The sequence below is a fragment of the Lemur catta genome, chromosome 23 (assembly GCF_020740605.2).
Source record: "Lemur catta isolate mLemCat1 chromosome 23, mLemCat1.pri, whole genome shotgun sequence".
Classification (NCBI taxonomy): Eukaryota; Metazoa; Chordata; class Mammalia; order Primates; family Lemuridae; genus Lemur; species Lemur catta.
In genome coordinates, this window is record NC_059150.1 from 7,297,110 (window position 1) to 7,310,078 (window position 12,969).

Here is a 12,969-nt window from a genome sequence, read left to right on the forward strand (position 1 = left end):
CATTGACTTTTTCTTTGCCTTCAGGGCTGAAATGAGTCTATTAATATTATCCTCAAATAATCTATCTGATCTCAGACAAATGCCAAACAGAGCTCAGCTCCTCGGCTCTGTAGGTGGCCGTAAAAACCCAGACAATTTTCCCCAGGTGTTTTTGATGGCACGGCCACAACTTTTGTGCGATTCTGTTCTCCCCAGTTCCCCCACAGGTCTAGTGGAACCAGAAGGGTGAGCTGCATGAGCATTCTGGAAGGGAAGGCCATGTGCGTCAGTTCCCCAAAACAAGTATTAACATTTTCCCCGAAATGCATCCTCTACTCACTGCAAGTTCCTGCTGTTCTGGGCCTTATCTGCTGGGTAGTGATGGTGGAGCTGGGCTGGGGACAGAATAAAAGAACCACGACTGGTGGCACCAACTCACACTCAGAGCCCAAACGGCACCTGAAGGCTTCTTTCTCTTCACGGGAGGCTCGGCAGTTTTTCTTAGTGAGTTGTACGAATGCGCCACACTGTTTGGAGGCAGATAAGGCTGTTCAGTTTTCCGTCTGTGGACACCTGGGGGAGGCACATCCCTGGCGGCTGGATTGGCTTCTTATGCATCAGATGGAGACATCAGTAAGTCACGCTCTTTCCTTTGAATTTCCAGCTCTCACCGTCTCCAGATTCCAGGCATAAGATGAAAGCCTCGGGTCTTGCATTCAGCCTTCTCTCTGCTATGTTTTACCTCCTCTGGACTCCTTCTACTGGGCTGAAGACTCTTCATTTGGGAAGCTGTGTGATCACCACAAACCTTCAGGAAATACAAAGTGGATTTTCTGAGATACGGGACAGAGTGGTATGTACCAGGACATTCACCTCTCCCGGGTGCCTTTCCTCTTCTCTCCTTGTCTGGCTCTCTCTTCCCTGGGAGCGTGATCATGAAAAAAGGCAGCTGGAGGACTCCTTACCAGGAGGATGCATTTCCAGGAAATATCCGTAGTTTGTAATATAAAAATGTCTTGGGAAGGATTGCCTCCCACTGGGCCGTGGCAGGGAGGGGACACGAGATCTTGATACCTAAGACCCTGGCAGCAGTCACTGACCCATCCTTCCTCGCTTTGTCTGCTTCTGTTTAGCAAGCCAGAGACGGAAACATTGACATCAGGATTTTAAGGAGGATGGGGTCTCTGCAAGACACAAAGGTATGTGCTTGGCTCAGGCGACGGGAGGAAGTGGGGCATGGGAGCTCCTCCACTGCCCTGGTCTCGTCTCTGTCCTCCCCCGCCCCTCACCAACACACTTGTCTCCTTTGCAGCCTGCGGATCAGTGCTGCCTCCTCCGTCACTTGCTGAGGCTCTATCTGGACAGGGTATTTAAAAACTACCAGACCTCTGACCATCATACCCTCCGGAAGATCAGCAGTCTAGCCAATTCCTTTCTTGCTATCAAGAAGGACCTCCGTCTCTGTGTGAGTGAGGGTCTTGGGTAACAGGGTCCATCTTAGTCCATAGCTTCAATGATTTAGCAGCCAAGCTCTCTTTCCTACCTCCGTTTAATGGCTGGAGAAACTGAGTCCAAAAGCTCTAATAATCTGTGTCGCTAGGTAATAAGAACTCAGTTTTATTGACTTTTGAGTATATGCTCTATGAAAAAAGTGCTTTGTGAAATCTAAAGAACTACAAAATGATAGCTATTTGATATAATGACAGTTCTCTATTATCTTTGAAATTACACTTTTTCTGTAGATGAGGTATCTTACAGGTACCAATGCATCCTGTGTCTAGGCAGCCAATCAACAGGCCATTGGGTTTGCTCTCAGAATATGATCTGAATAGAACCTAGGGATTCAATTTTCTGTTCCCATGGGGGCTCAGAGGAGCTCTGGGATGGAGCTCCTAGACTAGAGCTGGGGGCATGGGTGGCCAGATGGGGTACTGTGATCGCAGACTCCTTCAGCACTGCCTGCCTATTTCTAAAAAGAAACAGTGAGTTCCATATTTGAGCTTAAAAAGGTGGCTTCCAGGCTAGGTGCGGTGGCTCACGCCTCTAATCCTAGCACTCTGGGAGGCCGAGATGGGAGGATCACTTGAGCTCAGAAGTTCGAGACCAGCCTGAGCAAGAGTGAGACCCCGTCTCTACTAAAAAAAAATTTTAAAAAACCCCCCAAAACTGGCTTCCTCTTCCAGCTGATCATTAGTTTAACGATCCCAAGTGATGAGACCCGAAAGGACTTTTCTATAGGAACAGGTATCTACAGGGTTGTGGCTAAAAGAGTAGAATTCCCACCTGCTGCATGTCAATGGCAAGGGCAGAAAATCAGAATCTTTAATATAATCTATCCTTCTTTGGGTTCTTTTCAGCATGCCCACGTGACCTGCCATTGTGGGGAGGAAGCAACGAAAAAGTACAGCCACATTCTGAGTCACTTCGAAGAGGTAGATGCAATGTTGGCATTGATTGGGATGGGAGTGTTTTTAGAACTGAGATCATTGATGAGTGGGGTGGATATTCATGCTGGTAGAAATCCTGTAGCCCTCAGGTTGATAGCCCTCTGAGGTCACGGGACCATCCCTTGCTTTAACCCAGGGGACTCTCATCTGGGCTCTAGAAGAGTTCCCTCTCCGGATGATGCTCTGGAAATGGACAGAAAAGTCACTCCAGAGACAGTGCGATCTTCCGGCTGCACAAATGAGGGGCAATAGCGTTCCAGCATTCACACATTTATACATACCCTCAAAAACACTCACAGCTTCACACACGCCCATGTCATGCTGTTGCTCACCTTGACACCTCTGCCATCTGCCAGGAAGGCCTGAGATTTACCCCTCACTGACTGACTCCTACTCAACCTTTCAGACAGCCGAGGCGGCACCTCCAGGAAGGTGTTGGCTGCTTCTCTAGGAGTTAGGTGCCTCCCCTGTGGTGCTGTGGAGCTCTACGTTTTATTCACTACGCTACATTTTAGCTGCCTATTTCTGCCCGTCTCCCTCATTCAACTGTGAATTCCCTGTGCATGGGGGTTGTGCCATTCACCTCTGAATCCCCAGCCACCAGTCCAATGCCTGGTACAATCAACATCTGTCCAGTTGAAGTACACAGAGTAGGCAACCCCTACACACACATGCACACACACATCCCTTTCCTAAAGAAAACAGCCTAGCTACTGTGATTCAAGAGGCTTAGGTTGTAGTCCGGATTCTGCTACCCTCCTGGGCCTCAGTTTTCACATATTAGACCAGGGTGATGGACTCAATGACTTCCCTTCCTCATGTGAGGCCTTGATGTTCTATAACTTCTTTCAAGCTCTTGATATGGAAAAGAATGCTCCGCTCACAATCCCCAGTAGACCTGCAATAAGAGAGAGGATTAACCCTGGAGCAGGTGTGTGTCTTCAAGAGTTCTAACCGCAAGAGTGTGTGTCTCTTTTAGCTCGAGCCTCAGGCAGCAGTGGTGAAGGCGTTGGGGGAACTAGACATTCTTCTGCGATGGATGGAGGAGACAGAATAGTACGGAAGTGATGCTGCTGCTGAGAACACTGCAGGCCAAGAGTCCCCATCCTCGGTACCCGGGCAAGCATGGCCCACGTCGCCATCTCATTGCCATAGCAATTTAGTGCTGGTCACAGTGTGTCTTATTTATTATTTATTTCCATATGTGGTCATCTTTATGTGTCTCCAATCTTAATTTAGACCACACTTTTATAAGATTTTTGTAACATCTTTTCTACTGTTGGATGTATTATTAGTTAATTATTTATTTTTCCTATTTAACTTATTTATTTTTGTACTTGAACATGAGACTTTAAAAAAAATTCACAGATTATATTTATAACCAGACTAGAGCAGGTGATGTATTTTTCTGCAGTCAACAAACCCTCTACCTTCTAGAAGAGTAGCTAGGGAGAGTATTCATTTTTATTAAATTAAGGATATATTTACTCACCACCAATGCTCTGTGAGATATTTAAAGTTGAACCAATGGCTGCCTGGCTTGAGTCACGGAAGAAGTTCTGATGTGAAATTGTGGGTCTGTCTTGCAATTACTGACCACCCCTACTCGACTCCCCAAGTCCAGACTTGTGTATCTTCCAGCTATGGAATCCTGCATGGCTGGTATGTATTTCTATGAATAAAATTTTCTTTGCAAAATATCTCTTTGGAGTTTGAAAATGCTTCATGAGCAGACACAATAACGAGGATGAGCTTGAATCTCAGTTCACATAGGATCTGCTTGCTCCTCCGGGGAGGAAGATGCAAGTGAGAACCTGGGCCTTCTCTCTCCTGCAGAATTAGTCCCTAGTCCTGTCTTGTTATTCCTTCACAGCTCTGATCCCACAACTGCCCTCCACCTAAAGGGACTGTGACAGAGGGAGGGGCTTTAGCCATTCTTTCTTTCCCTGCACCGTCTTCTCCATACCCCTGCATTCTTCCTCACCCCAGGTTTCCATACTCTTGCAACACAAATTACAATGGGCACAAGGTGCTATTATAAGGGTTAAGAACACACAGGTGATAAGTGTAGTTCTACAGCCTTGCCCAGGGAGGTCCGTCCAGAAAGTATCCAGCCACTGTTAATATAGTGAGAATGGTTTGCACGACATCCACATAACGTGGCAGCCAAGGAGAGTGGACTGGAATGCGCATGCATGAACAATGACTTCACCATACTAGTCAGTGGAGCGCTAGACCCCACTGAGTGAGCACGTGTACTGTGTGGCCCTTGCATTCAAAATAACTGAGCGAGTAGAGCATCAGATTTTGCATTAAGCTTGAACATTCCTCTGCAGAAACTGTTTGGATGATTCAGAAGGCTGTCTGGGACCACGCAATGAGTGCAGGGCAAATAATAGTGTGGCACAAATGCTTCAAACATGGTCGAGAATCTTGAAAGTGATCCATGTTCTCAAAGGCCTATGACAAGCAGAACACCTGAGGATGCTGTACTTGCACAGGCTGCAGAGGTTCCAAAGTGCCTACTTTGAAGGGACTGAGGCGTCATTGTCCTGTGTACAATGTTTCTTGTCTCTTCCTCAATAAATGCCTCTGTTTCTCGTATTACATGGCTGGGTACTTTCTGGACAGACGTCATAGTTGCCCTCGCTTGAGGCCTCCCATTTTGGATTCTGTCTAGCCTCAGAGTTTAGATTGCTGCTGGATCAAGTCTTTGTCTTTGCGTCCAACTATTAAGTCAGAGTTTTCTTTCCAGGCCCCCTTCAGGCTGAGCATCCCTGGACTCTGAGGAGCAAGAGTTGTGGCCTGGCCTAGCCTGGGTCCCTCCTGCCTCCCCCACCTCACTCTGAGCTGCACCCCCAGCGTCATAGCTTAGATTCCCCAGTCTCAGAACCACAGACTTGGACTGATTCCTGGCTCCTACAGGAGCTCTCCTTACTGCCTTTAATTTCTGCTCCCTGTCCTTAGCCTGGGCCCTGATACAGTTTTAATAACTGTAACTTTTAATAAGTCTTATTATATAAGTGACAATTGCCCAATAGGGAAAATTCAGAGGAACATCAAGAAGAAAACTAAAATCACCCACCATCTCACCACCCACAGACAACCACTTTTTAAACATTTTTTGTGTACTTTTTCCGGATCTTTTTTGTTGATTTCAAATTATGATTCAACCCTCGTTACCTGAGTGGTTTGGGATGCAAAAATCTTAACCTTATTGGAATTTCATTTCTTTCTCTGGAAAACAGAATGATAATATCTACTTTCCCAGGTGATGGAAGAGATGGTCATTTGTTGTTCTTCTGATTTTTCCCTTGCTTTCTTACCTCCCATTATTATTACCCATTTTCTATGAGATTTTTACCCCATATCACCCCTCTTCTATCAGATTTTCCACTTACATGTTTCCTAGTTCTTTCTGAGCAGTCTGATAAACAACTTGGCTTCAACTCTCAAGGAATAGAGTTGAGAAGCCAACTGCACTGAACTCAGTGTTAAAATTAGAACCATCAAGTGGTGTTAGATGGCAAGGAGGAGACGGGTTTTACCTGCCAAGGATACGAGTCTCCCAGATGGTCATGTCTGAGGTTGACCCACAAAACTGAGGACAAAGCTCTTCCATTTGTTTCCTAGGAAGTATTTTTGACCCTTCTGAAAGTCTGGACCACGAGAAGCCTTGGTCTTTTGGGACTCCATGTTACCATGTTGCCATCGACTTGTCACCTCTTTGCCTGTGTATTCTACTTCCCTACAAAACCTGTCTCCTCCTCTAAGTCATTTGTCTCTTCTCTGTTTGACTTACCATAGTACTAGCAATAGGGAATTCAACAATGGAGAGGTCAAAGCAGATTGGAGGTTAAGGGAAAACTTCATGAAGGTGGGGCCATTGAGGACAGACACTCAAGAATGGTTTATGATAGTCACTTCCAATATGATTAAAATGATTTTGTCATTTATTAAGTGTGTGCCAGATTCTGTATTGGGACCTTCAAATACATTACATTATTCAAGCCTTAAAACAACCCTGTGAGGTAGGTAGTATTATTGCCAGTTTGCAAGTGACAATGTGTTCAGAGATGATAAATAATTTGTGCAAGGTTTTATAACTAACGGATAGCAGAACCAAGATTTGAATGTGGTAGCCTGATCTCACAGACCTACATACTTTTCCACTCTCCCGCCCACTTTCCTAACAATGGCATCTTGTACTTGGAAGCTTAGTGGAAAGGAACAATGAGATCTGACTTCCTAGAGATATGAGTGAAAATCCTGCCTCTGACCCTCACTGCCTTGGACAAGTGACATCATTATTCTCAGTTTCTTCATCTGCAGAGTGGGGATTATATTACTTACAACACTGGATTGGTGTGAGGACTAAATGACACTGTAATAACTAATTTGTTCCAGCACTTATTATGCAAGTGTTCTAAATATGTTGCAAGTAACTGCTCATTTAATTTGCAAAATATCGTGATGATACAGTGCCATTATTATTCTCACTTTACAGATGAGGAAACTGAAGAGCAGAGAGGTAAAGTGTCTTGTTCAAGTTCACGCAGCTACCAATGATGGAGGTAAAATATGAATGCAAGTAGACAGACTGGAGAACCATGCTTTTAGCTAGTTTACTTTGCTGGATTGGTGGAATGCTCAGTACATAGAAAGCACTTGACCGATAGCATCTCTGGCTGTATCAGAGGAAATTTATGAGCCTTCCTGCCAAGCTGTAGCACTAACCATTAACTTCCTTGTGCAACTTATCTCTATAACATCTGTATTGAATTGTTTTTCCGTGGGTCTAAACCTTGTTTCCTCAACAAGCAAAATGTAAGTTCCTTTAGAGATGTATGCTAAACCTCAGGTCGATCTGAAAACTCTAGTAATTATTAGTTCTTAGAACTTAGATAAGTCACTTCTCCTCCCTGGACCTCAGTTTCTGCTGAGACTGAATATACAGACAATGGTCAGACCACATATAAAAATAGAACTCTGACCCACAAACTGCAGCAACCTGCCCAGGAAACCAACCCATTATCTACAGTAACCAGCCTACTGTCATTGAGTCAGACTTGTAGAAAGTCAGATCACTGTCTTTAGCATTGAGCCCAGAAAGCAATAACCCCTGTAACAATTGGCCCCAAATGGGCTCTTTCTCAGAAGGAGAGACATCTTAAAGCTAGGAGTGAGGTCCAGGTACTGGTGACTCAAAAGAATAAAAATAGTATTTTTTTTTTTTTTTTGAGACAGGGTCTTGCTCTATTGCCCAGGCTAGAGTGAGTGCCGTGGCGTCAGCCTAGCTCACAGCAACCTCAAACTCCTGGGCTTAAGCGATCCTCCTGCCTCAGCCTCCCGAGTAGCTGGGACTACAGGCATGCGCCACCATGCCTGGCTAATTTTTTCTATATATATTTTTAGTTGGCCAGATAATTTCTTTCTGTTTTTAGTAGAGACGGGGTCTTGCTCTTGCTCAGGCTGGTCTCGAACTCCTGACCTTGAGCGATCCACCCGCCTCGGCCTCCCAGAGTGCTAGGATTACAGGCGTGAGCCACTGCGCCCGGCCTAAAAATAGTATTTTCTATCCCTTATTTCCACCATGCCTTGGAGTTGTCCAAATTCCCCATTTTTAAGGACTGGGGCCTTTTCTGATATAGTCCACTGTAACTTTGTCTGTCTGTCCCTTTCCATACAGATGGAGAGCAAATGGATCATTTGCCCACTGGACTCTTAAGTTTCTGGGGGACAGTGCTGGGTTTTTTGTTGGTTTTTTGTTTTGTTTTTTTTTTTTTAGCTTTTTTAGCCTGTCCCATCCTACCTCATCTCAGCATAGTATAACACTACATTACTGATAAAGACTGAATTCCAAAGCAAGAGGATGGAAAGAAAAAGAAATTTTAAAAAAAACAAATTAAATTGCTTTTTATTTGTAAGTGGCCCTTTGCTAATTTTTTTGTGAGTCAAAGACTTTTGACATTTGCTGGAAAATGGAAAATCCACCCTGCTCTGGAGCCTGGGCCTTGCTCAAAGGAGGCAGTACAATAAATGATGAGTGAATGACTGAATATAGCTGCTCCCCTATTTCACTGGAAGGTTGGGAAGAGGAAAGGCCACACTCACCAGTTGAACTCCACTGTCATGAGCACAATGAGTCATTCACTTAACGGGAAGAAGGTAGGACTCAGAGGCCTGGAGGCAGGAAGCTATGAATTATAAAGAGCTAATACCTTTCTGAGTGCATTCTTAGTCTTACTGAATGTTACAAGTGGGAGGGAACATACTGATCACAGAGAACATGCAGATCATTTCAGAGGGTAACTGTGGTTCAGAGAGGGAAAGTGACTGGCCAAAGATTACCCAGTGAGCTATGGCAGGGTTGGCATTAAAACTCAGGTCCCTGTACTTCCAGGACCACTAAGCCTCAATTCCATTTAAGAAAAAGTAAAACTTTCCCAGATTAGAAAAGAAAAATATCTTTATTCATAGCTGAGGGAATCTGCAAAAAACTACAAGGGTTGGTGAGGTTGCAGAATACAAGATCAATATGCAAAAATCAATTGTATTTTCATACACCAGCAATACACTATTGGAACCTGAAATTAAAAAAAATTGCTAATCACAATAGTATCAAGAAAGTTGAAATACTTCGGGATAAATTAAGAACAAAAGATTAAAAAGATCTGTACGCTGAAAACTGCAAACAATTGCTGGAAGAAATTAAAGATGATCTAAATGGAGTTATGAGTCATATTCATAAGTTAAGAGATGCAATATAATTCTTCCCAAATTAATATCAATTATCCCCAAATTAATCTATAAATTCAAAGCAATAACAATCAAAATTCCAGCAGCCTTGTTTTAGGTAGAAATTTACAAACTAATTTTAAAATTCATATGAAAATAAAACAGATGAAATAAAATTGCTGAAATAACATTGAAAAGAAGGACAAAGTTGGAGGATTAATACTATCTGATTTCAAATTTATAATAAGCAATGGCAATTAAGACAGTGTGGTATTGATGCAAAGATAGACAAATAGATCAATGGAACAGAACAGAAAGTCCAGAAAAAGACCCCATATATGGACAATTGATTTTCAACAAAGATACAAAGTGAAGATAAAATAGTCTTTTCAAGAAATAGCCCCTATCAGCACAACATAAATTCTATAATTGAGGCAAGAACAAACATCATTTTATGGTGAAGTCTAGACAGAAAAATGGTGAAATCATTGATGCTTTACCAAAAGTTTATGGGACAATGCCCTAAAGAAATAAGCAGTTTACGGATAACTCATTTTAAGAAGGGACAAAACAATGTTGAAGAAAAAACCCACAGCAGCAGACCATCCTCATGAATTTGAGAGGAAAAAATTAATCTTATTTATGTTCTAATTGAAGAGGACTGATAATTATTAATAATAGCAGGAACAATAGCCAACCCCGTATACATCCCAATTGATTCAGTTTACGCAACTCTGACCAGAAAATTAAAGTTGAGCAAACTTTCCACTCAATGGAAGCCAAAACGATTGCACCCAGATCAAGCTGCAGAAAGGAGCAGAGCTCTTAATGGAAATTTTAAACAAGTGGGATCAAGATCCTGAAACATTTCTTAGAAGAATCATAACAAAAGATAAAATGTCGCTTTACCAGTATGATCCTGAAGACAAAGTACAATCAAAGCAATGGCTACCAAGAGGAGGAAGTGGTTCAATTAAAGCAAATGCAGACCAGTCAAGAGCAAAGTACATGGCAACAGTTTTTTTGGATGCTCCAGGCATTTGGCTTGTTGACTTTCTGGAGGGCCAAAGAATGATAACATCTGCTTATTATAAGAGTGTTTTGAAAAGTTAGCCAAAGCTTTAGCAGAAAAAAATGCCAAGGAAAGCTTCACCAGGGAGTCCTTCACCATGACAATATTCCTGTTCATTCTTTGCACAAAATAAGGGCAATTTTGTGAGAGTTTTGGTGGGAAATCATTAGGCATCCACCTTACAATCCTTATTTGGCTCCCGACTTCTTTTTGTTTCCTAAGCTACGGCAATTAAGAGAGTGCAGTACTGATATACAAGACTAGACATACAGATCAATGAAATTTTATTGAGAGTCCAGAAATAAATCCTTATATTTATGGTCATTTGATTTTCAACAAGGGTGATACCACAGTTTAATGGAGGCACAGTACTCTTTCCAACAAATGGTGTTGGGACAATTGTATATCCATATGCAAATTAATGAAGCTGTACCCCTATTCATATCACGTATAAAAATTAACTCAAAATGGATCAATGATCTAAATGTAAGAGCTAAAAGTATAAAACTTATAGAATAAAACAGTGAATCTTCATGATCTTGCATTAGGCAAGGGTTTCTTAGTTATAACACAAAAAGCATAAGCACCATAAAAAAATAGATTGGACAACAAAATTAAAAACTGCTGCGCTTCAAAGAACACCATCAAGAAAGTTAAAAGACAACCCACAGAATGGGAGAAAATATTTGCAATTATATCAGATCTAATTTGGTATACAAAATATGTAAAGAACTCTTAAAACCCAGTGATAAAGAGACAACCCAGATTGAATAGACATTTCATCAAAAAAGGTATATGAACAGCCAAAAAGCACATAAAAAGATTCACAATATCATTAGTCATTATGGAAATTCAAATCAAAATCACAAAGCAGTAACACTATACACTCACTAGCACTGCTAAAATATGAAAAAATACACAATAATAAGTGTTAATGAGGATATAGAGAAGTTGTAGCCCTCATACATTACTGGTGGGATTGTAAGATGGTGCAGAAACTTCAGAAAACAGTCTGGTAGTTCCTCAAAATGTTAAACATAGAGTTACCATACAAATCAGCAATTCTACTCCCAGGTATTGAAAGAGAATTGAAGACGTGCCCACACAAAAACCCGTACATGAATGTTTGTAGCAGTGTCATTCATAATGGCCAAAAAAGTGGAAACAATGCAAATATCCTTTAATTGATGAACATATAAATGTGGTATATTCACACAATAGAATATTATTCAGCAATTAAATAGAAATGAAGCACAGATACATACTACAATATGGATGCACTTTGAAAATATTAAGTGAAAGAAGCCAATCACGAAAAGCTACATATTGTATGATTCCATTTATACAAATATTATTTAGAATAGGCAAATCTACAGGGACAGAAAGTAACCCAGTGGTTTCCAGGGACTAAGGAGAGAGAAATGGGGAGTGACTGGTAATGGCTATGAAGTTTCTTTTCAGGGTGATGAAAATGTTCTGAAATTAGTGGTGCTGGTTGCGCAACACTGTGAATATACTAAAAACCACTGATTATGTACTTTCAAAGGGTGAACTTTATGGTGTGTGAATTTACAGCTCAATAAAACTATTATTAAAAATGAAGATGAAATAAACACATTTTCAGATCATCAAACATTAGGGGAAAGTAGAAATAGTTACTTAATGCATAATGATTTTAGAACAAAATGATGTGACTTATTAGAAAATCATTCCATTCTCATCTACTTTCATTACTACTGTTAATTAAAGAAGAGCTTGCTCAATTAATTCTGGACTTGAAGTTTTCATACTATCTTCTCATATGACTTACTTTAGGACCAAACTCCTGTTACCATTTTAAAGCAACTTTGAAGTCTCCCTAATTGTTTCTATCTGGGGTACTAGTGTGACCATGTTATCAGGTGTTTGTCTTTTAAAATCACATAGTTAAAGGGTAAATATTTGTTTGTAGCCATGCAGCCCCTCTGATCCAAGCTCTTTTAGTTAGAGAAAGGCACTGAGTGCGGCATGGTAATATATAAAATAACAGTAGCAATATTTTCATAATAGCTAACTCTTTCTAGTATTACTGATGTATCAGGCTTTCTTCCATGTACTTTGTATGTCTTCTCTCATTTAATCCTCACGAATACGTATGAGGTAGGTAGTGTTGTTATTCTCACTCTACAGATGAAGAAACTGAAGCACAGAGGACTCAAGTAACCTATCCAAAGTCACACAGCTAGTAAGTTGCAGAGCCAGGAATCCAAATACAATGGGTGACTTCATGGACTGCATGTTTTCCAGAGCACCTTCCTGCCTCCCAGATACCTAGCCTTGGAGATGGAGACCTGGGATCAATTCTAGGTGGTTCCATTTTCTAGCTCCATGAACTTACGCAAATCACTAAATTTCTCTTTGCCTTGGTTTATTAATCCATGAAACAGAAATAATGATATCTGTTCTCTCTGTATCTCATTGGGTCTTTGTGAATATCAGATTGTAGAAGCAATTTGTAAAGCATTACACAAACAGCTGGATTATTGGACTAGAGCCGAGACTCCTGCAGCTCCCACCTCAAAGAAACTCAGCCAGCAGAGCTAGGCAACACCCCTGCACACGAGCATTTATTTACCGCCATTGAATTACAGTGAGGCTGAAGAACTTTCTGGGGAAAAGGCTGAAACTCTTTACACCTGGGGTTCAGACACTCACAGACATGGCTCTTGGGCCAGAGCATTTAGAAGCCGGATT

General features: G+C 41.6%; 1 protein-coding gene across 2 annotated transcripts; it reads left to right on the forward strand.

The window, feature by feature from the left end:
- The first annotated feature begins 636 nt into the window (after positions 1-636).
- On the forward strand, positions 637-3,558 carry IL20 (interleukin 20). 2 transcript variants are annotated; one of them, XM_045536602.1, is made up of 5 exons: positions 637-832; positions 1,113-1,178; positions 1,292-1,444; positions 2,337-2,411; positions 3,406-3,558. In XM_045536602.1, exons 1-5 carry the CDS (start codon positions 674-676, stop codon positions 3,481-3,483), a joined length of 531 nt encoding a protein of 176 aa, XP_045392558.1. In that variant the 5' UTR covers positions 637-673; the 3' UTR covers positions 3,484-3,558. The 2 variants fall into 2 exon arrangements, with proteins under 2 accessions (XP_045392558.1, XP_045392559.1); XM_045536603.1 differs by lacking the exon at positions 2,337-2,411 and having other exon boundaries at positions 3,406-3,500.
- The last annotated feature ends 9,411 nt before the right edge of the window (positions 3,559-12,969 follow it).

Coding starts and splice junctions, on each gene's coding strand:
- IL20 (XM_045536602.1), top strand. CDS start 674: ATGAAAGCCTCGGGTCTTGCATTCAGCCTTCTCTCTGCTATGTTTTAC. Junction 833..1,112: donor CTGAGATACGGGACAGAGTG/GTATGTACCAGG, acceptor GCTTCTGTTTAG/CAAGCCAGAGACGGAAACAT. Junction 1,445..2,336: donor AGAAGGACCTCCGTCTCTGT/GTGAGTGAGGGT, acceptor GGTTCTTTTCAG/CATGCCCACGTGACCTGCCA.